The sequence below is a fragment of the Zonotrichia albicollis genome, chromosome 23 (genome assembly GCF_047830755.1).
Source record: "Zonotrichia albicollis isolate bZonAlb1 chromosome 23, bZonAlb1.hap1, whole genome shotgun sequence".
Taxonomy (NCBI): Eukaryota; Metazoa; Chordata; class Aves; order Passeriformes; family Passerellidae; genus Zonotrichia; species Zonotrichia albicollis.
In genome coordinates, this window is record NC_133841.1 from 1,795,155 (window position 1) to 1,816,850 (window position 21,696).

Below are 21,696 nucleotides of genomic sequence, written 5' to 3' on the forward strand. Positions count from 1 at the left end.
CAGATATAATCCAGAGGGAGGAGCCAAACATTCCTACCCAGATATAACCCAGAGGGAGGAGCCAAACATTCCTACCCGGATATAACCCAGAGGGAGGAGCCAAGCATTGCTACCCAGGAGGAGCCAAACATTCCTACCCGGATATAATCCAGAGGGAGGAGCCAAGCGTTCCTACCCGGATATAACCCAGAGGGAGGAGCCAAGCGTTGCTACCCGGATATAACCCAGAGGGAGGAGCCAAGCATTCCTACCCAGATATAACCCAGAGGGAGGAGCCAAGCATTCCTACCCAGATATAACCCAGAGGGAGGAGCCAAGCATTCCTACCCAGATATAACCCAGAGGGAGGAGCCAAGCACTCCTACCCATATATAATCCAGAGGGAGGAGCCAAACATTCCTACCCAGGAGGAGCCAAGCATTCCTACCCAGATATAATCCAGAGGGAGGAGCCAAGCATTGCTACCCAGATATAACCCAGGGGGAGGAGCCAAGCACTCCTACCCGGATATAATCCAGAGGGAGGAGCCAAGCATTGCTACCTAGATATAATCCAGAGGGAGGAGCCAAGCATTGCTACCCAGGAGGAGCCAAGCATTCCTACCCAGATATAACCCAGAGGGAGGAGCCAAGCATTTCTACCTGGATATAATCCAGAGGGAGGAGCCAAGCATTGCTACCCAGATATAATCCAGAGGGAGGAGCCAAGCATTGCTACCCGGATATAATCCAGAGGGAGGAGCCAAGCATTGCTACCCGGATATAACCCAGAGGGAGGAGCCAAGCATTCCCCTATTAAATTTCCCTATTAAAGAACTGTTATTTCCTGCTCCCATCTTTTTGCCTGAGAACCCCTAATTTAAAATTTATAGCAATTTGGAGGGGTGGGGAGGGTTTACATTCTCCATTTCAGGGGAGGCTTCTGCCTTCCTTAGCAGACTCCTGGCTTTCCAAACCAAGACAGCCTGTCATATTTTCTGGAAAAATCCCTTTGCCAGGATTTCTCTCCTGGGAAGCTGAGAAGCCTCAGAGAAAAAGAAAACAATATTATCTCATCTGCTTCTCCTCTGTTGTGCTGCTTTAGAATGTGGTTTGAAGATTGTTTATCCAACAGGTGGTTGTTTTACTGGATTCATGTGAATTGTTTTTATTTATTAGCCAATCACAGCCAAGCTGTGTTGAGGATCTGGAAAGAGTCACAAGTTTTTTATTAGTATCTTTTAACCTTCTATCAGTATTCTTTCTGTATTCTTTAACATTCTTTAGTATAGTTTAGTATTCTTAATATAATAATAATTCTTAATATATGTCTGCTGACATTTACTTTCTGGAGAAGAAAACCCCTGGTACATCACAGCCCTCAGCTTGTGCCTTGGGTTACAGCAACCTGAAAAGCCTCAAATCCCCAGGGATGAAAACAGGGAAAGCAAAAATTGCCTTCCCCATCCTATTAAAAAGCTGTCACTGGGAAGAATCCTTATCACACTCAGTGCTGGGACTCCTCTATTGCTCCCCTGCTTAAAATAATTGATTTAACAAAAAATAGCAGAGACAATCTCCCATTTAGTCTCTCTCTCTGGGATTTTGGAACCCTGGGAACAGACAGTGGGCTGTAACGTGTCCCCCAGCACAGGGCCACAAATGTCTTCACTATTTCAGCCCAGTGCCAAGACTAGGGATATTAAAATTAAACACAAGTTTAGGATTTCCAGCTGGAACAAAGAGCTGCAGTTTGTAACAGCCCAGATTGATACAATTTCACAGCAATAGCTGCAAAATGCAGCATTTCAGGGAAGAGCACCCCCCTTGCATATGCAATGACATGAAAGTGTTTCCAAATAGTGATGGTTTGCTTTTTCACATCTTCTTCTCCCTCTCTTTTTAAAAACAGCACAGAACCTCAGATAGGATAATAAACAAAAAAATTGAAACACTGCTGCTATTCTCATGCAACTGTCACAAAAAGGGGGGAAAAAAACCCAAAACGCAGAAGGAAAATATGCAGTGCAACAAGGGTTTCTAAAGTGTGTCTGGAAAACAATTTGATTCTGTTCCTACAATAAAGTTGAATGTTTTGGATGCAATCACTGCAAATTACACAGCCTTGGCAAGCTCCTGCCTCCGAACATATGGAAATTTGGTCTGTCAAACTTTGCTTCCTTCACTTACTGCCTGCTAATGCACTTCCAGAACTGCCTCAGCAGCCAGGATTTCAATGCACACTGCCATCCAAAGCTCACAAACTCTGTCTTTGGGGGGCTTGTGTGTTTGGCACAAAGTCCTGCCAGGCTGTACCACATTGAGCATGTTGGGTGAAAACCCAGCCTGTGCCCTCCAGCTCCCCAAGTCCTCACCCTAAGATGGTGGGCTCAAAAAAAATTCCTAGAGAACAGGAAAGTTTCAGGTATGGCCAAAAGAAACCCTGTTCTATGCACAGGAGAGAATAAAGCAGTCTCATGGCACAGAAACAACCTGAAAATATCCCAAATGAGCTTTCTTGGCCACTTACTCATCTGTGCAACTAAAAATGATGGGGCTGAAGCATCAGCCTGGTGATCTGCTGCAGACTCAGGACTGTCACACTGACAGCTTCAGCACGTGGTGGAAGACTGAGCTCAGATTAAAAGAGGGATGTAAGTTGAAGGATGGGCTGAAATCCCAAGGAGATGGAGCAAATTGAGCTAGAGCTGATTGGGAATAATAACCAAAACACCAAAATGTCAGCCCTGGCTCCTCTTCTCATTGCTAACGTCTTGTTTGTGGAATTTGCCACAAAGAACCACAAAAATTTCCTCTTCAAAAGGCTTTTTAGAACTCAAAGAGCTGCCTGAATACAGGCATTGTGAGCAACCCTACAAGCAGTGGCTGAGCTGGTGGCCTCATCACTGCACTGGGCTCCTTCCCCACTGGCACACTGCAGAATGCAAGGGGGAACTGCAATCCCTGGCCTTGATTGAAAAATAAGACAAAACAGTCGTAGTCCATAAAATTTCTTATTTTTAATTACAAATCAAATTATTAAGCCCAAGGAGACCAGCTGAGAGCTGGAGGTATCCATCCTGGAGAAGGGGATGAGCTTATTGCAGCCTTTCAATGTCCAAAGATGCTCCAAGAGAGCAGGAGAGGGACTTTGGACAAGGGCCTGAAGGGACAGGACAGAAGGCAGGGTTGGATGAGCTATTAGGAAGGAATTGCTCCCTGTGAGGGTGGGCAGGCCCTGGCAGAGGTTCCTAGAGAAGCTGTGGCTGCCCCTGGATCCCTAGAAGTGCCCAAGGCCAGGTTGGACCGGACTTGGAGCACCCTGGGACAGTGGAAAGTGGCACTGGATGAACTTTAAGGTCCTTTTCAACCCAAACCATTCTGAAATTCTGTTTTTCACAGGGACACGGACGGAGTTCCCCACACAGACACCCCAAGGACGGGAAGCCCTGAGGGCCTCATTGTGCTCCTACCTCTGAGGTCCTGCTGTGCCCGGGCGCTGGCCACGCTCTGGCGCGGCATCCGCAGCGACGTGCGCAGGGGAGTGTGCCTCTGCTCGTCCAGGTAAGCCAGATCCTCCAGGTGGGCTGAGCTGGTGGCTGCCACGAGAAAGCAAAGGAGGACATCACGCCTGGCCCTTGGATCTCATGCTCTGGTTACGGTATTTGTTCCGTTTTTAATAAAAATACGTGGAGATGTAAGAACTGTGAGACAACAGAGCTGATGTGAACCGAGTATCATTTCCCCTAGGAAGAAGTAAAGTGTTTTGGTGACTTTTTCTCATGCTTCATGTTCTCATTCGTGCTTTTTCTCATGTGTCCTGTTGGTGCTCCCAAATAAAAAAAGACACCTTCCACTATTCCAGGGTGCTCCAAGCCCTCTGCAATCCAGCCCTGGACTCTTCCAGGGATCCAGAGGCAGCCACAGCTGCTCTGGGCACCCTGTGCCAAGGCCTAACTCCCCTCACAGGGAAGAATGTGTTGTAAGAACTGCACCCAGTTGTAAACTGCTCAGTGTCACAATACATTCAGAGAGTGTACTTTGTAGGCTGCTATAAAAATGGGTATTTTTGTGCTGTTTTGGAAGATTTTTGGGCAGAATATTAAAAAAAAAAAAAAAAACACGACTAAAAAGGAAAAAAAAGAGGAAAAAAAAAAGGTGTAAGTGCTGCTATGCTTTGCTTCCAAAAAACAGAACGTATACAAACTCAATTATATTTGAAAAACAAAAGAGAAGAAGAACCTGTTTTAGCAAAGCTGTGAATTCATGATTACCTTAAAATGTGGAATATCACGGAATACCACAAAGAAAGGCACGTTTTGCCCGATTCCAAGCTACACTGTCTCCACACTGATGACCTTGAGGCTCAAAATTATTATATCTATTTCCTGGTGGGTTAATTTTCAGTTGGATTAGTCAACTAATCTGGTTTATCAAGTGGTTACCCAACGTGTGTCACTGCAGCAAGGACATTGGCAGCTCAGCATTAACTCTTTGAGCAATGTCACATTTGCAGACAGACTTAAATCAACTCTGAAACTACAGAGTTGGTTTCCCTTTCTCATCACTCAGGCACAAAGATAATGAGGTTAAGATAATGAGGTTAAACTCTTTGGTGAAAACCACCCATATAAATCCACTACCTAAACCCCATAATTTTCTGGTGCCATGAGCATATAGGAGCTATTATGTGATCATTTGATGATAAAATGTTAAGCCAAATATTGAATTCTCATCATATTTACTTCCATGATTTAAGCTGGGATATGAACTGTGTTAGCTGACACAGTAACTTCAAGGCAGCAAAATCTCTACCAAAAAATAAACATCTAGAAGGAAAAGTTGTTCCTGAACTTTACTGGATAGTTTCCTCTTGAAACAGGATTTGCCTCTAAGTGCACCAAGCAAGTCAACAACTTCCAAAGACAATTAAATGAACACACATGTATTTAAATTTATGGTGCTCAGCCTACTCTGTTTGCTTTGGAAGATGTTTACACCGTGTCATTTATAAGGAATTCATCTAAAGCAAGCAGGCTATGGAAGCAGAGTTTTTGAGCTTTTCTATCCCCTCCCTTTAGTCTGAAATCTCAGATTTTCAGTCTGTGCTGCACCTCCATGCTCTGGGTTTATATTTCACCATCTATAAATCTAATTTCTGCATTGCTTTTAGGTCTGTGACCAGCCAAAGCTGGATTAAAAAGGAAAGCTAATCCAGTTATGCAATGCAGCCTGGTTCACCAAGGGATGCTGATTTAACAGACAATATCCCAGGCTCTTTGGGGCATCTCTCAGAATTGTCTCTGGGTTTTCTGGACTCAGAATCCAAAGTATGGATTTCTCCACATGTCTACACAGACAACACATTTTATTCCAGAGAAATTACCCAGCAAGAAAAAAATATGGGGCAATAAAGGAACAGGGAGTAATTCCAGACAAGCAGCTTTGCAGCAAAGCTTTAATATTTCTAATCCCATCTCTTTTTTCTGCCCTGCTGTTACCAGCTTCAGGGGAACATTCAGCAGGCTGGTAAAAGACATCAATAAAGTATGGCACAACATCATTTAGAAATGTTTCAAAGAACAAACATGAATTTAAATGAAATTAATGTTGATTTTATGCCAAAAAATATCAGTCACTAGCAAACATCAAGTGCTGTGAGGTGTGAGATGTTTGGGGCACAGTCCAGTGGGAGCACTGGGACCCAGAGCAGAGCTTCTGCAGACAGAAAGTACCACCATTCTCTTAACTCCAGAGCTCTTAAGCTCTTCAGAGAACATGAAACAGGTTATTTTACTTGCAATGAACCCTTTGAAATAGTAGAAATGGCTATGATGTCATGGCACCTTCAACCCAAGACATTTGCATTGTAATGACAGTAAAAAATCTGGCTTTTTCTTTTTAAACATATTCTCCTGTAATCTTGTTGTAAAATTTTGTAAGAAAGGGATAATAAACTGCTGAAATAACCATTAAACACTATCAGAAACAGTTTTCCACAGAGGAATTTTTCATTTAGAACCAATAAATCAAACAAAAACCCCACTTTTGTCATTCTTAAGTACGATGACTCCAGGAAGGAGATTTCTTTTTGGATAAGGGAACACAAGAAGGGCTGTGCCATCTGTGTGCTGTGTCTGGCTCTGACCCAAAGGCACAAACATGAATTTCTTACCTGCTACTGAATTTGGCCGTGGCATAAGGTACAGAGGAATTGACTGCACTGACTGGGACAGGACGGTCTCCAGGTTCCTCTCGGGGATTTTGTTGAGGCTGTAGGTGGAGGCTGACATGTTCTCATCCACGCGGTACAGGCAGGAGTCCATGCTGGATTTCTGGGATTGCCACTGCTTCAGGTTTCCCCCAGATCCAAGTTCCTTGCTGCTCTCCCCTCCGTATTTAGTGCGTTCCACATTCTCAGAGTAACTTGTCAATGTAGCTTGAAGGAAGAAGTGATAAACAAAATAAGTAACAAAGAAAGGCTTGAACGCACGCTGCTCAATGCTGAGCTGAGCCATGCAAGAGCCAAAAATGATCTTCATCAAATTTTCCATATCCACATAAATCAGAGATTATGGATTTTACTTTAATGATACTGTTTCTGCTTACGACTTCTAAAAGAACATTTAAGCTCTAATGTTTTGGCTCATACTGTTAAAAGCCATTTGTAATTACAAAGAGTATTAAAAATTCTGCGCTGCATTGTATTCAAATACGCCATTCCAGAAAGAACAGAAATTATTCAGGAGGAAACATTACCATGGCTCCTCATATCTTTTAATTAGCATCACAGTTTCTACGTTTCCTTTTCCAGGGAATATTTACAGAAGTTTGCAAGGTCTGACACTGAGAAGCCTCCACTGACCTGCCTGAACAACCAACTCCCATGGATTACTTTGGCTCAGTATCTTTGCATCCCATCAAATGTTCCAAAATTTATTTGCTTGCAACATATTTTGAAATTTAAAACCAACACATGAAACTGCTAAGAACTGGTATTTATTTGTTGGTATTTATACATAAGACTTGCTGTCAGGTAAACATATTTATGATTTAGGATAAGAAAATCAGATAAAAACAGAAAACAGCTATTCACACATTTCTCTTGCTCCCTCAAACTGTCTGAGAAATATCTTTGAAATGATTCTCTATTAAAAAACTCCATTTCAAAGACTGGGTTTACAGGGCAAGGCATGCCATGTTTTCTATTCACAGAAAAAAATCCCCATTGATCCATTAGGATCCATTAGAATCTGTTAATTTAAAAAATCTATCTCAGTATGTGTCTAATTAGTCTTTCTGGAAACAAATCAGCAGCTGACATCAGTCATCTTCCAACACATCAAACTGAGGAAAAACAAAATAACCATGTGTCAAAATAAGTTTTCTTTAAGTGAAACAACAAAAAAGAAAAAAGACCTATTAAGTCCTGGTGCCCCTTTTTCTAATCAACAATTTGTGTTCATTCTAAACATAATTTTCTCTAGTTTACACTAAAGCTGTTTTATGTGCAAACTCATCATTGAAGCAGATATTTAGGACTGTTCCCTGTGGATTAATTTACCTGCTGAACAGCCCTGGATGATCTAAGTGCTGCTACACATGCTGAAGTGATGGCTCTATGGATTTCATCTCTTCTAGGAGCTATTTCAAACCAAAATAATTTTAACTTCAGTTAAAAAGCAAAAGCATCAGGTTAGCTGTGAGTCAGCAGCATGAACTGACACGCTGAGCACATCTCCCATGGCGTGACCCCCAGAGCTGCTCAGACACTGCACTTTCACAGTGACAACTGGAGAAAGCATATTTCACAAAGATAATTTCAGAAAATTTACTTTACCTGCAACTACTAAGATGTGGAGTGATATTCAGGGGAGAAAAGTTGCGAATGACAGATTGGCAGATAAATACAGTGAAAGTACAAAGATTTGGGTCAGGGAGTTGGATCAGGTGGTCATTGTAGGTCACTTCATGCTGAAATATTCTATTCTATTCTACTCTATTCTGTTCTGTTCCGTTCCGTTCCATTCCATCCCATTCCCTTCTTTTCCATTCCATTCCATTCTGACAGCATGAGAGGAAACAGCCTCAAGTTGCACCAAGGAAGGTGAAGGTTGGACATTAGGGAAAATTTCTTCACTGAAAGGAACAGGCCATCCAGGCCAGTGATGGAATGACCATCCCTGGAAACATTCAAAAAACATGTGGATACCTGGGGACAGTGCAAGGGAAGTGGAATTCGCTGGTCCTTAAAGGTCCCTTCCAGCACAAACCACTCTGTAATTCTATGATTTTTAAACACAAGGACAGCTCATTAATCAAAAGCTTAAAAAAAATGCAACCTTTGAACTGACAGCGTGCTCTAAACTGGGAAGAGATCAACTGATAAACTCAAATCTATCAAAGAGCAGGAATTTTTGCCTTAAGCCATCTGCAGAGAGGCAGATCCTTCAACCCCAGTCTCCAAGGGACAGGTGGGACACGCTGGAGGTGCCACAGGGGCACCAGAGGCTATGGAAGAACACTTGAGGCTCTTCAATTGCTAAATCCAGACAAAACAGCACAACTCTGGTGAAAAAAAAATCAGAACTTTGCCAAGCCTGGGCCCTGCTCCATCGGATCATGCTGACCACAGCGAGTGCTGGCGAGCTGGGAGCAAGCAAGGCACTGCAAGGATGGAGAAGGATGGGGCAGAGTGTGAGTCACACACAGAGCAACAGACACCTGACATGCACAAACAGCTGAGGTTCTCTATAGCACCCAAAAAATACCACAGGGACAGAAATATAGACGTGTGTGCATATAGATCTGTGTATTTATAGATACATGGCTGTGTCTCCAGTCTCCACTGGTGCAGTCTCACGCTATTTAATGTGAGCACAGACAGAATTTGAGGCATCCAGATCATCTGACTGCTGGAGAACACACCATGAATGATATCCCATGGAAAGCCCCTTGGGTGAGTGCGCAGGCAGCGTGGTGCCTGCCTGCAATCCTGCCTGCAGCTTTTTCCTGGGATTTGCTGGATCTCTGTCCCCATGACCCCAACCCACCCACAGCACCAGCACCACCTGCACCAGCCTCACGCAGCTTTGCAGGCACATGGAAAGCCAGGAGGGAATACACTCCACAAGTGCTGCAGTCACTTCACAATCCCACCCTGCTTTGAGCACTCAAGATTTACTCCTGGGTTTCCTTTGTCAAATTTTCCTCTCCCGACATGGCTTGTTTCCCTTGGAAACAAAAATTCTGATTAAAACTTTTTGCAAAAGACATGGGTGAAATATTTGAATTTCTTTGGGGAAATAACAGAGCTGTACTGAAGCAGCAGCAGCCCCCTCAAGACAGCACCTCAGCACTACAAGTCTCAAGACAGTTTTGTGCATTTACAGGCCACAAATATTATTTCTCATTTAGTTACAAGCTGGCCTATGCCCTGGGAGGCTTTCAACTGAATGTGCCTCTAGTCAAACACACAAGGGAATTTTTGCCATCCCATCCAATTTTCCTCGAGGCAAAGACCATGCCTGGAAAACATCAACCTTTACATTCACCTTCCAGCTGTAACTGTGGGAGAAGCAGTTTCTGTAGGTCCCACGTGACAATGACCAACAGCTGTATCATTAATTATATGTAAAGATTTATAGTGCCTCAAGTAAAAACAGGGAGTCTGTTGATTTAAAGAAATAACTGCAGCAAAGCAATGAGCTTTCACATGCTGCACTGCAACGAGCTCCAAACCCAGCCTGAATTAACCTCATTTCACTTCAGCACCTCTTGCCTCATTCCATTAGAGATGTCCCAGCTAACACGTACAAGTTGGCAAGGAGTGAAATAAATTTTTTACCCTAATCTACATAAGCCTCCATAAACTCAGCCACAGAAGGATACACCTAAATATAGCCACATCACCCCAGACCACTCCAGCTGCCAAAGAGAAAAACTTGGCAGGCAGAAAGTGGAAATCCAAACCATTCCCAAGGGCAGGCAGCAGCCTCGTGCACTCACACACTGTCTGTGCCCCAACAACCTTGGTGCACCTTTACAACATTATTCTATGCTGGACACCACCAGGCAGTGAGTTTATGGCATTTCCACACCAAAAAAAACCAATCCCCAAACCCCAAGGTGCGTCCTGCTCAAGGCTTGAGGCCAAATCCACAGCACTTGCTGGATGTTTAACTTCTCTATCAAGAGTGGTCTCAAATAGGAGAAAAAGAAAATTAGGATCACTGGCTTAATTCACATAAACAATCCCACAAATAGACAGACATTAAACAGGTAAAGCCACTTCTGTGTCAGGCCTGGGGGTGTTATAAATCATGGTCAGCACGCAAAAGGTCTTGAAATGAAATGAAAAATACCTCGACGGTAGCATCACCTGACCCCAAATCCATTCTGTGCTAGGTCTGAACTCCCTGCTGCACCAGCTGACACGCAGGATGAGGAATGGGATAAAGAATGGGATGACAAATGGGATGATCAGGGCTCTGTCCTGGCTGCTTCTCAGGCTAGAAATGCAAGGTTTGGGTAAAACAGAACGAGACCCTCCCAACCGCCAGGGCCCAGCTCGCAGCAAACACTGAGACAGAACAGCTCAGCAAAGCTTCTGTTTAGAAACTGCAGTTTATTACTTGCAGAAACGAGGTAATTAATATCATAAAGCACACTCCACTATTGTAAACATGGAAGAAATCTGTTAAAAAGGTCCCAGCTCTACAGAGGTAGCAGCCTTAATGATCATTCCCCAACTCTCTTTGGGGAGTGAGCCCAACTAGAAGCCACAGAGATTCAAAAAGAGATCCGTAATTCTCAGAAATGTTATTCATTATTAACAGAGCATTTCATAATACTGATGAGAATGTCAGAATTCAAATGCTTTAACTGTAAGATCACAAAAATATTTAACCTGAGTTAAATTTATCTTGATGTGCCTTTTGAGCTTTGTTCCCTTCTCAAAGCAGATGAAGTTGGAAACAAATCCATCTTGTTTCATTGTCAGCAGCATCTATTCTGCATAGCAGCATCTATTTTGCTTAGCAGGCACTTAGACAAATTTATTAACAAACTTATTTTTAACCCAGAAACACATACATCTGTAGAAGGCAGCATCTTGATGAAAGCTTAGGAATAAAAGGAAAAAAATAGCAAAAAAAAGAGTAACTGGAAGAAGCTACAGGCCAGGGAATCCAAGGAGGGAATGGGGTGTTATTTTCCATCAAATAAATTCACAAAATCTGAGGGAACACATCTCATCCATACACTACCAGACCTGTGCACTTTACCACAGCAGCAGGGCCAGAAGATTTCCACTGCTCACTGCTTTTCCTTTGAAGCTGCTTTCCCCTCATACCTGTGTCCCTGCACAGCATCATCCCCCGACACTTCAGCAGGGAACAGAGGGCAGATCACCACAGGGAACAGGAGCGGCCCCATTTCAACCTGAACACACTCCTACAGGGAGATGCCACATGGAAAACAGCCATTCCCCAGGAGATTGCTGCTAATGATATAAAGTGCTGCTTGGGCATCACTGGGATAAGCTGGCAAGAAAAGTTTGCTGTTTATTTCAAAGGATTGCTAAGACTGGTGGAAATTTTCCTGCGTTCTGCTGCGTTCCAGCAGCAAAGTTTCCAAGCTCACACTGGAGAGGCCGTGAGGTGCAAAGTTCCCTCAGAGCAGCACATGATTCTTTGACCAGTTTTCTTTTCAGTAGCAGATTTCTGAACATTAACAGTTGGCTGCTTTTACATAGTGAGAGCCAAAAAATCCTGGAAGCTATTCAGAGGTTACAGTCAGGTCAGGATTTTCACCAGCCATTCTCTTTTATATGGAAAGAATTCCATGGCATCCAGGAGAAAGGGCTGACTTGCTCCCACCTCTGCTCTTGTCTTACCTTCTCCCCCATTCCCCATGGCTTTTCTTTTACAAATATCTGAATTTGAAGACCTGGACCTTGTAATTTTTTTTATTTTTTTTTTTTTAATCCTTTCAACCTTTTGTCAGCTTTTAGAGCCAAGTGACAGCTTGGGCAGAGGCAGGAGCCAGCAGGGATCAAACACCCACTTGTACTCGGTGTGACCCTCCAGCCCAGCCCGGCGTTGGGGCTGGATGTGGGAGAAGGTGCAGCTCTGATGGTGGGATATGTGAGCAGGGAAGTGAGGGGGTGGGATCCTGCAGTGACTTTGCCAGGATTCATTAACCTACTTCGGCACACAGCTCAGAATAGCTCACCCATTTGCATTTTAAGATCACGCAGGCAGAAGTGCTGCAAGGGTTGCTGTGGCATCCAGGAGCTGAACCAAGCCCATATTCCCTGATCAGCCAAGCAAAATGTTAACCACTAGTGCAACTAACCTCCCTAAATTACCAAACTGCCTTTCTTTCTTTTCTTTTTTAACCCTACATAAATTGTTAGCAAAATAAAATCTTCTTAAGCTGGGGAAATACTCAACCTAGAACATGTGGCAAAGACACCCAAGTGACAATCATCCTGTTTGATATCATATAAACATTAATGTTTTCCCATTGTGCCTGTACTGTTACTGAACAAAATTAATCTGTGTATATTTTCTCCAGATCCTTTACACCTGCAACCCACAGATCACTGAAATGAAAATTCTGCTTCAGCACTTACAGAAATTCACTGAAATTTGTAATAATTTAGTTCAGCTCCTGCCCAAGTCTTCTTCTTCCACCATTTAAACAATTTCCAAAAGTTAATTAATTGATCCAAAGTTATCAACCTCATACATCCCAATTTTCACCAACTACTGTGCAGTTCTGCCCATGAGAAATGGAAGATGGAGGGGTAGAGATCACCTTGGTCACTGCAGTATAAACCTGAATAATGCAAAACCATTCCCCTAATTAGCAAACACAGATAAATAATATTATATAAATAGAGCACTGCATCCAGCTCTGGGGTCCCCAAGGGACATGAAACAGGGTGAGTCCAGAGCATCACTGAGTTGATGACCTGCCTGGAATCCCTCTGCTCTGGAGCCGGGCTGGGAGAGCAGGGGTGGAGAAGAGAAGGCTCCAGGGAGACCTTAGAGCCCCTTCTGTGTCTAAAGGGGTCCAAGAGAGATGGAAAGGGACTTGGGACAAGGGCCTGGAGAGAGAGGACAAGGGGGAATGGCTTCCCACTGCCAGAGGGCGGGGTTGGATGGGAGACTGGGAATTAGGAACTGTTCCCTGTGAGGGTGGGCAGGCCTGGCACAGGTGCCCAGAGCAGCTGGGGCTGCCCCTGCATCCCCGGCAGTGCCCAAGGCCAGGCTGGGCAGGGCTTCACCTGGGACAGTGCAAGGTGTCCCTGCCCATGGCAGGGGGTGGAACTGGGTGGTTTTTATGATTCCTTCCAACCCAAACCATCCTGGCATTCTCTGACTACACACCAAGCCTTGTTAGACCAGCCAGCAGCAGCGAGGAGGAAGAGCGTGGTCCGACACTCACCGATGATGCCGCTGTCCCTGCTCTCCAGCGTGGACGTGGGGCTGGTGACAGCGCCGTAGGTGCAGTCCTTGGCTGTGACGGTGGCGCTGACGGGTGGCAGCGTGGAGCAGGGGCTGCTGGCGGGCGGCGAGGCCGTGCTGCTCGTCAGGGTGGAGCAGGGGCTGATGCGCTGCGTCACCGCCGAGCTCTGCAAAAACGGGGGAGAGCAGGAGCACATCACTCACCACAGGCACTGCCAGGGGGAAAGGCTTTCTGCAGATCACACTGGAGGATTTGCTCTGTCTGGTCAGGTTAAAAAGTGCCGTAGAGTTTGGAATGAAAACATCCGCTAGGCCGCCCCCCACCTGTGGCAGACACTGGGCTCGTTTTCTCCTTCACGCTTCAGAGATCCCAGCCTCCGTGCTCAATAGGAGCCACGGGAAACATAAATAGCAGTATTTATCAAAAGCCTGATTCCCTACTCCATCAGGAGTTTTGGTTGTTTTGTTAGCACTGAACTGAAAGCTTAAAAGAAAAAAGCACAAACAAGCAAAAACCATGACAGAAAGGTAAATTTGGTGCTTCTGTTGAAGTGGAGAGCTCTGGAGAGGGAAACACAGTGTGATCTCACCTTTACTTACAGTTACAGTCACCATATCCAGGAAATCCCACAAAGACCTCTGGGCCACTTCCATCTGCTCAGAACCCTTGTGGGGCTGCAGTTTTTATTTTGCTCCGTAAATGCTTCCTCCATTCCATGAAAACAACAGAGATCCTTCATCTAGATACCAGATGGCCCTTCCCTGCCCAGGCGTGCTTTCCCCACCAGATAAAATTTAAACAAACCCTCAATAATATGGAAAATATGGCACAGAAAGCATCATACCTGCAAACTGCATAGCAGGCTTGACCTCTAATTTTTTTTCCTCCTCCTTATTCCATATTTGAAACTTTAAATATTATAAATATTATTATGATAAATTCTTTATGGTGGAGGTTTTCTATGTCTTTAACTGTCATTTTAAACAAATCCCCACTGAAACTTATCTCAGTACAAAGTAACATCCACTAACTTTAAAACATAGGAATCATTGCACTTTAAAGTAAATTAAAATTCAGTGCAAGGATGGTACACTTATCTTCCCTGCAGCTTATAAAACTATTGTTTCATGAAATGCCAGAAGTGATAAAAGTTCCTTTATTTGCTGTGTTATCAATGCAGCTCCTGAAGAACAAGCTCCTTGCCACTGGAAATTATGAAATAACACAGTATATCACTTGGCATTGATTGACATGTTTTATTTTTGTATTGATATAGAAAAATGTTCCTCTGTGTGAGTTTTAAATATAAATTTCCATTGACAGAACATTCTGTATTATTATTGCTGCTGTTTCATCTGTCACATTTTCACTGAACTTTGAAAAATTACTCTGTTCTGCCAGCACCTCAGTGTCCTTTGTGCTGCTCTGGCAGACGACACAGTTAGAAAGAATTTCCCAAAAAGTAGGAGAAAAAGGATTTAATCCTCAGCACTTGGGATCTCCCATTAAGGAAATCACGATTAAGAGCACAGAAAGAATATATCCTTGGATATATTCAAAATAAGGCAACTGGGGGAAAAGGCATTGCAGAGATGTACAGACTGGGCAGTTTTAGTACAAATACTCCCATTCCTTATCTTCCTTTCAGCTTAAGCTCTGGTGAGATGGCAAATAATTATTGTCTCGCCTGAGAAGGCAAAGCATGGCTGGAATAACAAGCAGCAGCTTTTGGTACAAAGAACGTTTTCTTTGCTGAGCTCATGTAAATTAACACATTAAAACCCAACAAATTGTTCTGATTTTTAGATTCAAGCGCAAACTACCGGTGAAAGTCTCAATCAGATTTTAATCAATCAGTGGCTAACAGAAGAATTAATTTAATTAATGCAAATCCCATAAAATAAAATCTCACTGCGTGATTTTCAACATGATTGGAAGTAAGGTAGTGGAAGAAATTCAGTGTGGGATGGAGATTTGGAGAGGTTTTACCAAATTTGGTGCAATTCAGCTTAGACAGGGTTTGTTTGCTGAGACAGCCAGTGGGAGATGGCAGAGCCAGAGGAAAGCCCCAAAAGTGTGAGATGGCTGGGGCTGAGGTGCAGGGGCTGATGGAGAAGGTTCAGAAAGGACAAAGGGACGCGGGATCCAAGGACAGACAGCTGCACCCTTCCACCACCTGCAGGGCCTGGAGAGAAGACACAACCACGCTGCTCTCAGCACTGGGAAGGGAAAGGCCAAGGAGCAGCAATCGCAGCTTCCATCCAGGACATTTTCTACCAGACAGAAGATTCTTCACACCTAAAGTCAGTAAATGAGCCTTGCTTGGTCTTATCCTATGCAAGCTGTTCCAGCTCCAGAGCTCAGTCCCCAAGGGCACTGGGTGCCAGAAGCCAGCTCGCTCTCAGACCAAGGCCGCGGGTCAGCCCCTAGCAAGCAGGGAAAGTTCAGCTCTTAGTGATCAGGCAGCTCTTGTGATTTCAGCTTTGCTTGCTAGGTAGCTTTTCCCTTGGCCTAAGGCTCCAGCAGAGGGTAGAGAGAGGAGAAGCAGAAGACGCTGGCTGTTCCACCAGTATGGCTTTATTGCAGGGTCCGTGAAGGGTCTCAGCTCTTCTTCTTCCCAGTTAGTAGGGGTACAGTATGCTACTGTTATACCCTTGGCCTGGATCCAATCCTGACCAATGGCAAAGGTGTTAGAGTGACCATAAGTGACCAATGGTAGGGTTTAACACAATATTGCCTTACATGGCTATAGGGATAAGGTACAAGGCGGATGTCCCTGGAGACAGGAAACTTCTCTGCCGCTGTGTCAGCATTCTGTTCTCCAAGGGGCCCTGGCTAAACCTGAGGGGTTTACTACAAGTCAGTGAGCCCCAAAAGGGGCTGTCAGGAGAGCCCGCTGATCTCCATCAGTGGAGGTTTTCAAACCCTGCTTGGATGAGCCCTGAGAGCCACAGTCCCTCCCTGAATCCAGCCCTGCTTCTGGCTGACCTCACCAGGGCAACTCCAACCTTGGGTATTCCAGGATTCAAGGCAAGGGCTGACATCAGGAGACACTTACAAAGGAAGGGGAAAATTAACTTGGTAATTGAGGAACCAGCCTCTCTTTATCTTCTCCTGAACATGAACAGCATTCAAAGGCCCTGGAAAAACTTTTTCATGCAAAAATTAGCACGCAGCCCAAGATACCAATCTAGTTTAGAGGACAAGTCTGCTATTTCTCTTTAGATTTTTTCTTTTATTTATTCTCCAAAGACATCTTTGGCTTTAGAAAAAAAAGATTGGATTTTAATTTCTGTCAAAAGGTAACAACAAAAGAAACCATTTATAGTAGAAAGCTCTGCTTGGCTTTGAAGTATTCAGTTGAAATAGGCGCCTGTTAAAAGGACATTTTCTAGCCCAATGCATAGAACAGTCCATTTTAAATCCACATCTTGCTTTAAGAAATTGAATGGGAAGTCTTAAAAGTGTAACATATGTGTTAAAGGCAAAAACTTTACGAAATCCCATTTCTTGGCTCTCAATCAAGCTAGCTCATGCAGGAGATCAAAAATATCTTGTGTCAGTCAGTCAAGCCAACCTGGCCCTGGGGCACTGCCAGGGATCCAGGGGCAGCCACAGCTTCTCTGGGCACCCAGTGCCAGGGCCTGCCCGCCCTCATGCAGAGGAATTCCTTCCCAATATCCCATCTAACCCTGCCCTCTGGAGCCATTCATGTCCCTCCAGGCCGTTGTCCAGCTCTCCTGAAGCCTCTTTAGGCACTGGAGGGGGCTCCAAAGTCTCCCTGGAGCCTTCTGTTCTCCAGTCTGAGCATTCCCAGCCCTCCCAGCCTGGCTCCAGCACTTGGACCAACTCCATGGCCTCCTCTGGCCTTGCTCCAACAGGTTTGCATCTGCGCTGTGCTGACGACAGGCCACTTCTCACTGACTCTCTTTTTAAGGAATTCAGCTTCTCTGGATTACATTTATGTTAAACATCTGAGTGACTCATGCAGAGTCACCCAACGGCAATTAAAAGAACAGAGAATTGGAAGTGGTTGATGAGTTTTGTGCTCTTCTGTTACATACTGGATTAGCCATCTGTCAATTTAAATGCAAGAAGGGGTGGGGGAGGAAAGGCCTCCTATTTTCACTCTCAGCAAAACTGCTAATTGTTGGTACCTGAGGAAAAGGAGGGAGAAACTCAGGCTCAGGCAGTTTCTACAAAACCTGTATCACAGCCCAAAGCTTTCCAGCCAGCCAGGGGTATAACAAGCTCTGTCACAATAAAGATTTTATGATTTGCCTTCTTTATCTGTTTTCAAGCATGAAATCACCTTGTTGGGCAAATATGAACAAGAACCATGACTATCTGTAAAATCAGGCTATTACTATTTCCCTCTCCCTTCTGCAGAGACTGAATCTTTATGTAACACTACTGAAGTGCTTCTGAAATATCACCGAGAAGATGCCAGGCAAGTACAGATTATTTTGGTCACTATAATCTGATTAGAAACACTGCCCACTCCTACATTTGCAGAAACAGAAAAACAACAGAAGCTGTCTCACATGGCTGATCCCTGAACCACGGCCTGCTGTTCTGCGAGGATGACTCACCGTGAGGCGAGGAGACACAACCTTTACCTCAGCACCATTATTTCACTGTCACACCTGGTTGCCATGGAATTAGGCAATAACCAGCCTCTCCCAAACGCCACAGCCATCCCAGCCCATGCCAATGGGGATCATACCTGGTTCTCATCCTGCACCTCCATGCTGTACTGGGGCCCTGGCTGAACCTCCGTGACTTTCTCTCCGAGGAGGAAGCCCAGGCGAGTCATGAGTGTGTTCGCTGCCTCATCTACGGATGGAGGGGGTCCCAGCTCTTGCTCAGTGTCACCTAAACACAAGAAAACCAGATTCAGACAGGAATTGCTCACTCTTTTGCTCATTGTTTTTACCGACACAACACCCATACCTGCTGTGTACCCTCAGCATCCGGGTTTTCAGGTTATTCACGTTATTCGAGTCTGTTTTACCATTCCGTGCTGGTCATTAATTTTAGGTCATGTACCATAGATATAAGTTTTCTCCAATGTTAACTGTTGCTTCTCCTCTCACTGCTCATTATTTTTTCAGCACCTGCCATGGAAGCACACCTAGGTTTCTTGTCCCTGTAGAATATATCTACCAGCGAACAAGATTTTCCAGACCAGCATTGGTTTTCTCTCTTCCCTCTGTTTCTCGCACAGAAGTTACTCACAGAGAAGACAAGAAGACATTTAGAAGGTGCTCCACGAGCTGCAGAGCAACCAACCTGTGCTACTGAGTAGTTAATAGGAAAGACCAGGACAGAAAATACATTTGTGGAAGTGCAACTTCCACTATCACTTGCTGTCCCCAGCACACTCATGGTCATACTGAAATCAAGTCTCTCCAAATACAACTCACTTTCTGCACTCCCCCTATGGGCCATGCCACAAATTCCCCATCAAGTCTGCAAAGCAGGCCAAAACCAACATTCCTAATGATTTTTTCTATTTTTTTTCCCACCACCTGCAGGGAAAGCAGCACAGATGAGTTTCTAGCAAGCAATGCACACTGGGAAAAGGCCCGGCGTGTATACTGGCATTTCTGTGTCCTTTTAATTTTATAACAAAAAAGGAGGAACAAAAACCTGTGGAGGTTTTTGAGTTGTAGTATCACACATATAATTTGGGTTCTGAAAGTCAAGTTCCTTCCTGCTCACACCAACAGCAGGGTTAAAGCCTGAAGGTCAAGTTCTTACCACTTTACACTGAAGCAATACTGTGCTTAGTGCAGTTATAGGAGACTAATTAGGATTTGCAATTAGTCTACAGTTAATTATTCATCTGATAATGCAGAATCTGGAAAAGAGCCCATCTCCATTTCCTAGCTTTGTCCTGGTTTGGGCTCCTCCAGCACTCAGCCTGCAACAGTAAAAGGATGCTACTTTAAATAAAATATTGCTTTTTGATAACTGTAACTGAAACCCACAAATCACGGAACCTGGGACATGTACAAAACCTCAGGAAATTTAAGCCAGCTGCTTCCAGAAATTCACATTTAATCTCACAGAGCACAGCTCACAGAAGTTTACGGCAATTTTTGGATGTCTCATCTGCACTAGTGCAAATTAAAAACCCAGGAGCATCTCCCATGCAACCACGACTGCATTCCAGGCACCACCAGCTCTGGGAGCTGAGCATCTGGAGCTGTCCCTTCACCGTGGCTTCACTGTTATGAAAATGGATGATACAGAAAGGCCACGTAAGCTGAGTTACTGAATCCCCATTGTAATGCCTGAACCGACGCTGACGTGAATCCCATAGATTTAAGAGAGACAAATTTAAACGGACGGCCCAATTTGAGGAACTGCTGACCACCCACAGTCAATCTGTGGGCATTCACTGGCTCTAGGAGCCCAAGCCAGAACACAGACATTTATGTAAAATGAAAACTAGAGAGACTTTTATTTTAAAAGTTATTTCTTTTTCTAAAAGGTATACTACATTTTTAAAGGAAGATTTTTTGGTAAAAGCCATTCCCTGGATATGGCTCCACAGCTTATTGTGCATTCATATTCTGTCTTCACAACCATGATATCAAAAATATTCTAATTACGCTGACTTACACATCTGGGGCAGAAAGGAACAGCTGGATCTACCTCTGTATTGCCCACCTGGGAGGATTCAGGAGTGCCCAGGTGAGGCAGCTGCAGGGCACTGGGCACTGCCAGTTTCCTTTGGCTCAGTGCTGGGAACAACTCCCAACCAAAATTCGCTGATTGGAGCTCGAGTTTAACCTTGTCCTTAACCCCCACCTTCTTTTAAACTACCCTTTAAACATCTCCAAGGGGCATGAATCTGGATTTCACCTGTAAAATACAGAAAACTACAATCTTGCCTCAAGTCATTGTACAGGTACATTGAAGATATAGAGGATAATAATATTTATGTGCTTTAATAACAGCAGGGCGTTGGAACCACAACATCTTCGATATTCCTTCAATCCAAACATATTTGTGGTTGTAATTCACAGAATCATGGAAAGGTTTGGCATGGGAAGGACCTTAAAGCCCATTCATTCCCATCCCAGGCTGCTCCAAGCTCCATCCAACGTGTCCTCATTTCTTCCTCATATCTGATCTTACTCTGATCTCCTTCCCCTGAAGTTCTTCTGCCTTGTCTTGTCTCTCCATGCTCCTTCCCTGCGAGATGCTGGCTCATGGTACAAGGTGTCACCAGCTGAACCACAGCAGTGGAGCTGTGAGACCTCCAGATTTCACATACAAAACTATCAATTATTTTATTACAACCTGGCTTTCAAAGTACAGATAACTTTGAATTTAAGCAAAGCACCATTGTACTGGATTATCCCCTCCTGAAGTCTTAAAAAATCAGTGTAATCGTTTAACTGAATGTCAAAGAACAGACAGAACAGCTCTGAAGTGGATGGGAATTATGGAAAAAATCTGTATGTTGCCTTTCAGGGCTGACATTAAGACCTAATATTCTCTTCCTAAGTTCAGTGAAAGGGCATAACTGGTTTTTCCACCCTTCTCCTGTGTTTTATCCAGTTGGTGCTGCAACCACATTGTACTTTAACTTAAACTCAAATGAGAGTTTGTGTCTTGGCTCATTTCTACCCCTAACGAGAGGTCTGCTGCAACAAGTGGAGATACCCGAGGCTCACACCGATACCTTTTTCTCTTTATTCTGAACAATTTTAGCAGATCCCAGCAGTGAACACCCCCATACTTTCCATCTACTTCTGCCTCTTTTTTAGTTAATGACTTTTTCTTTGACTGAACTGCAAAAATGCAAATCAGAAATACAACCTGAGCTTGTCAAGCAATTTAATACCTCTGATCCTCCCTTCAAAAAATTCAACCCACTTTAAATACGTCAGCAGATCTCTGCAATTCACCCTGGAATTTACCTGATTTAGGCCGTTTAGGAGCAATTTTACAGAGCTTGGAAGCTCTCTCAGATTATCTAGAAATACCCTTTGGATTTCTGCAGGGGTCAACTCTTAACACCTCTGTAGGCATCACATGCAGCAGGATTGAGTTCATAAGTGCTCATAAGTGTTCAGAGTACTCCTTGAAAACCAAATATATCATTTTATGGCAGAGTCACTAGGTTTGCTTTTCTCAAGAAACCATAACATTCAAAATGCCCAATGTTTTTTGTACATTGCCACTTTCAAATAGTGTTTCTGTTACCTCCTTTCAATCCCTATAT

At 44.1% G+C, this 21,696-nt stretch overlaps 1 protein-coding gene across 11 annotated transcripts in view; it reads right to left on the reverse strand.

Moving 5' to 3' along the window:
• Positions 1-21,696, reverse strand: part of TANC2 (tetratricopeptide repeat, ankyrin repeat and coiled-coil containing 2) — a 151,229-nt gene that overhangs the window by 53,140 nt on the left and 76,393 nt on the right. For all 11 annotated transcript variants that reach the window (XM_074557737.1, XM_074557742.1, XM_074557740.1 and 8 more), the window contains 4 exons: positions 18,181-18,329; positions 13,434-13,620; positions 6,154-6,417; positions 3,452-3,577 (listed from right to left, as the gene is read on the reverse strand). In XM_074557737.1, the coding sequence (XP_074413838.1) occupies positions 3,452-3,577; positions 6,154-6,417; positions 13,434-13,620; positions 18,181-18,329 (726 nt within the window). The remainder of the gene's footprint in view (positions 1-3,451; positions 3,578-6,153; positions 6,418-13,433; positions 13,621-18,180; positions 18,330-21,696) is intronic.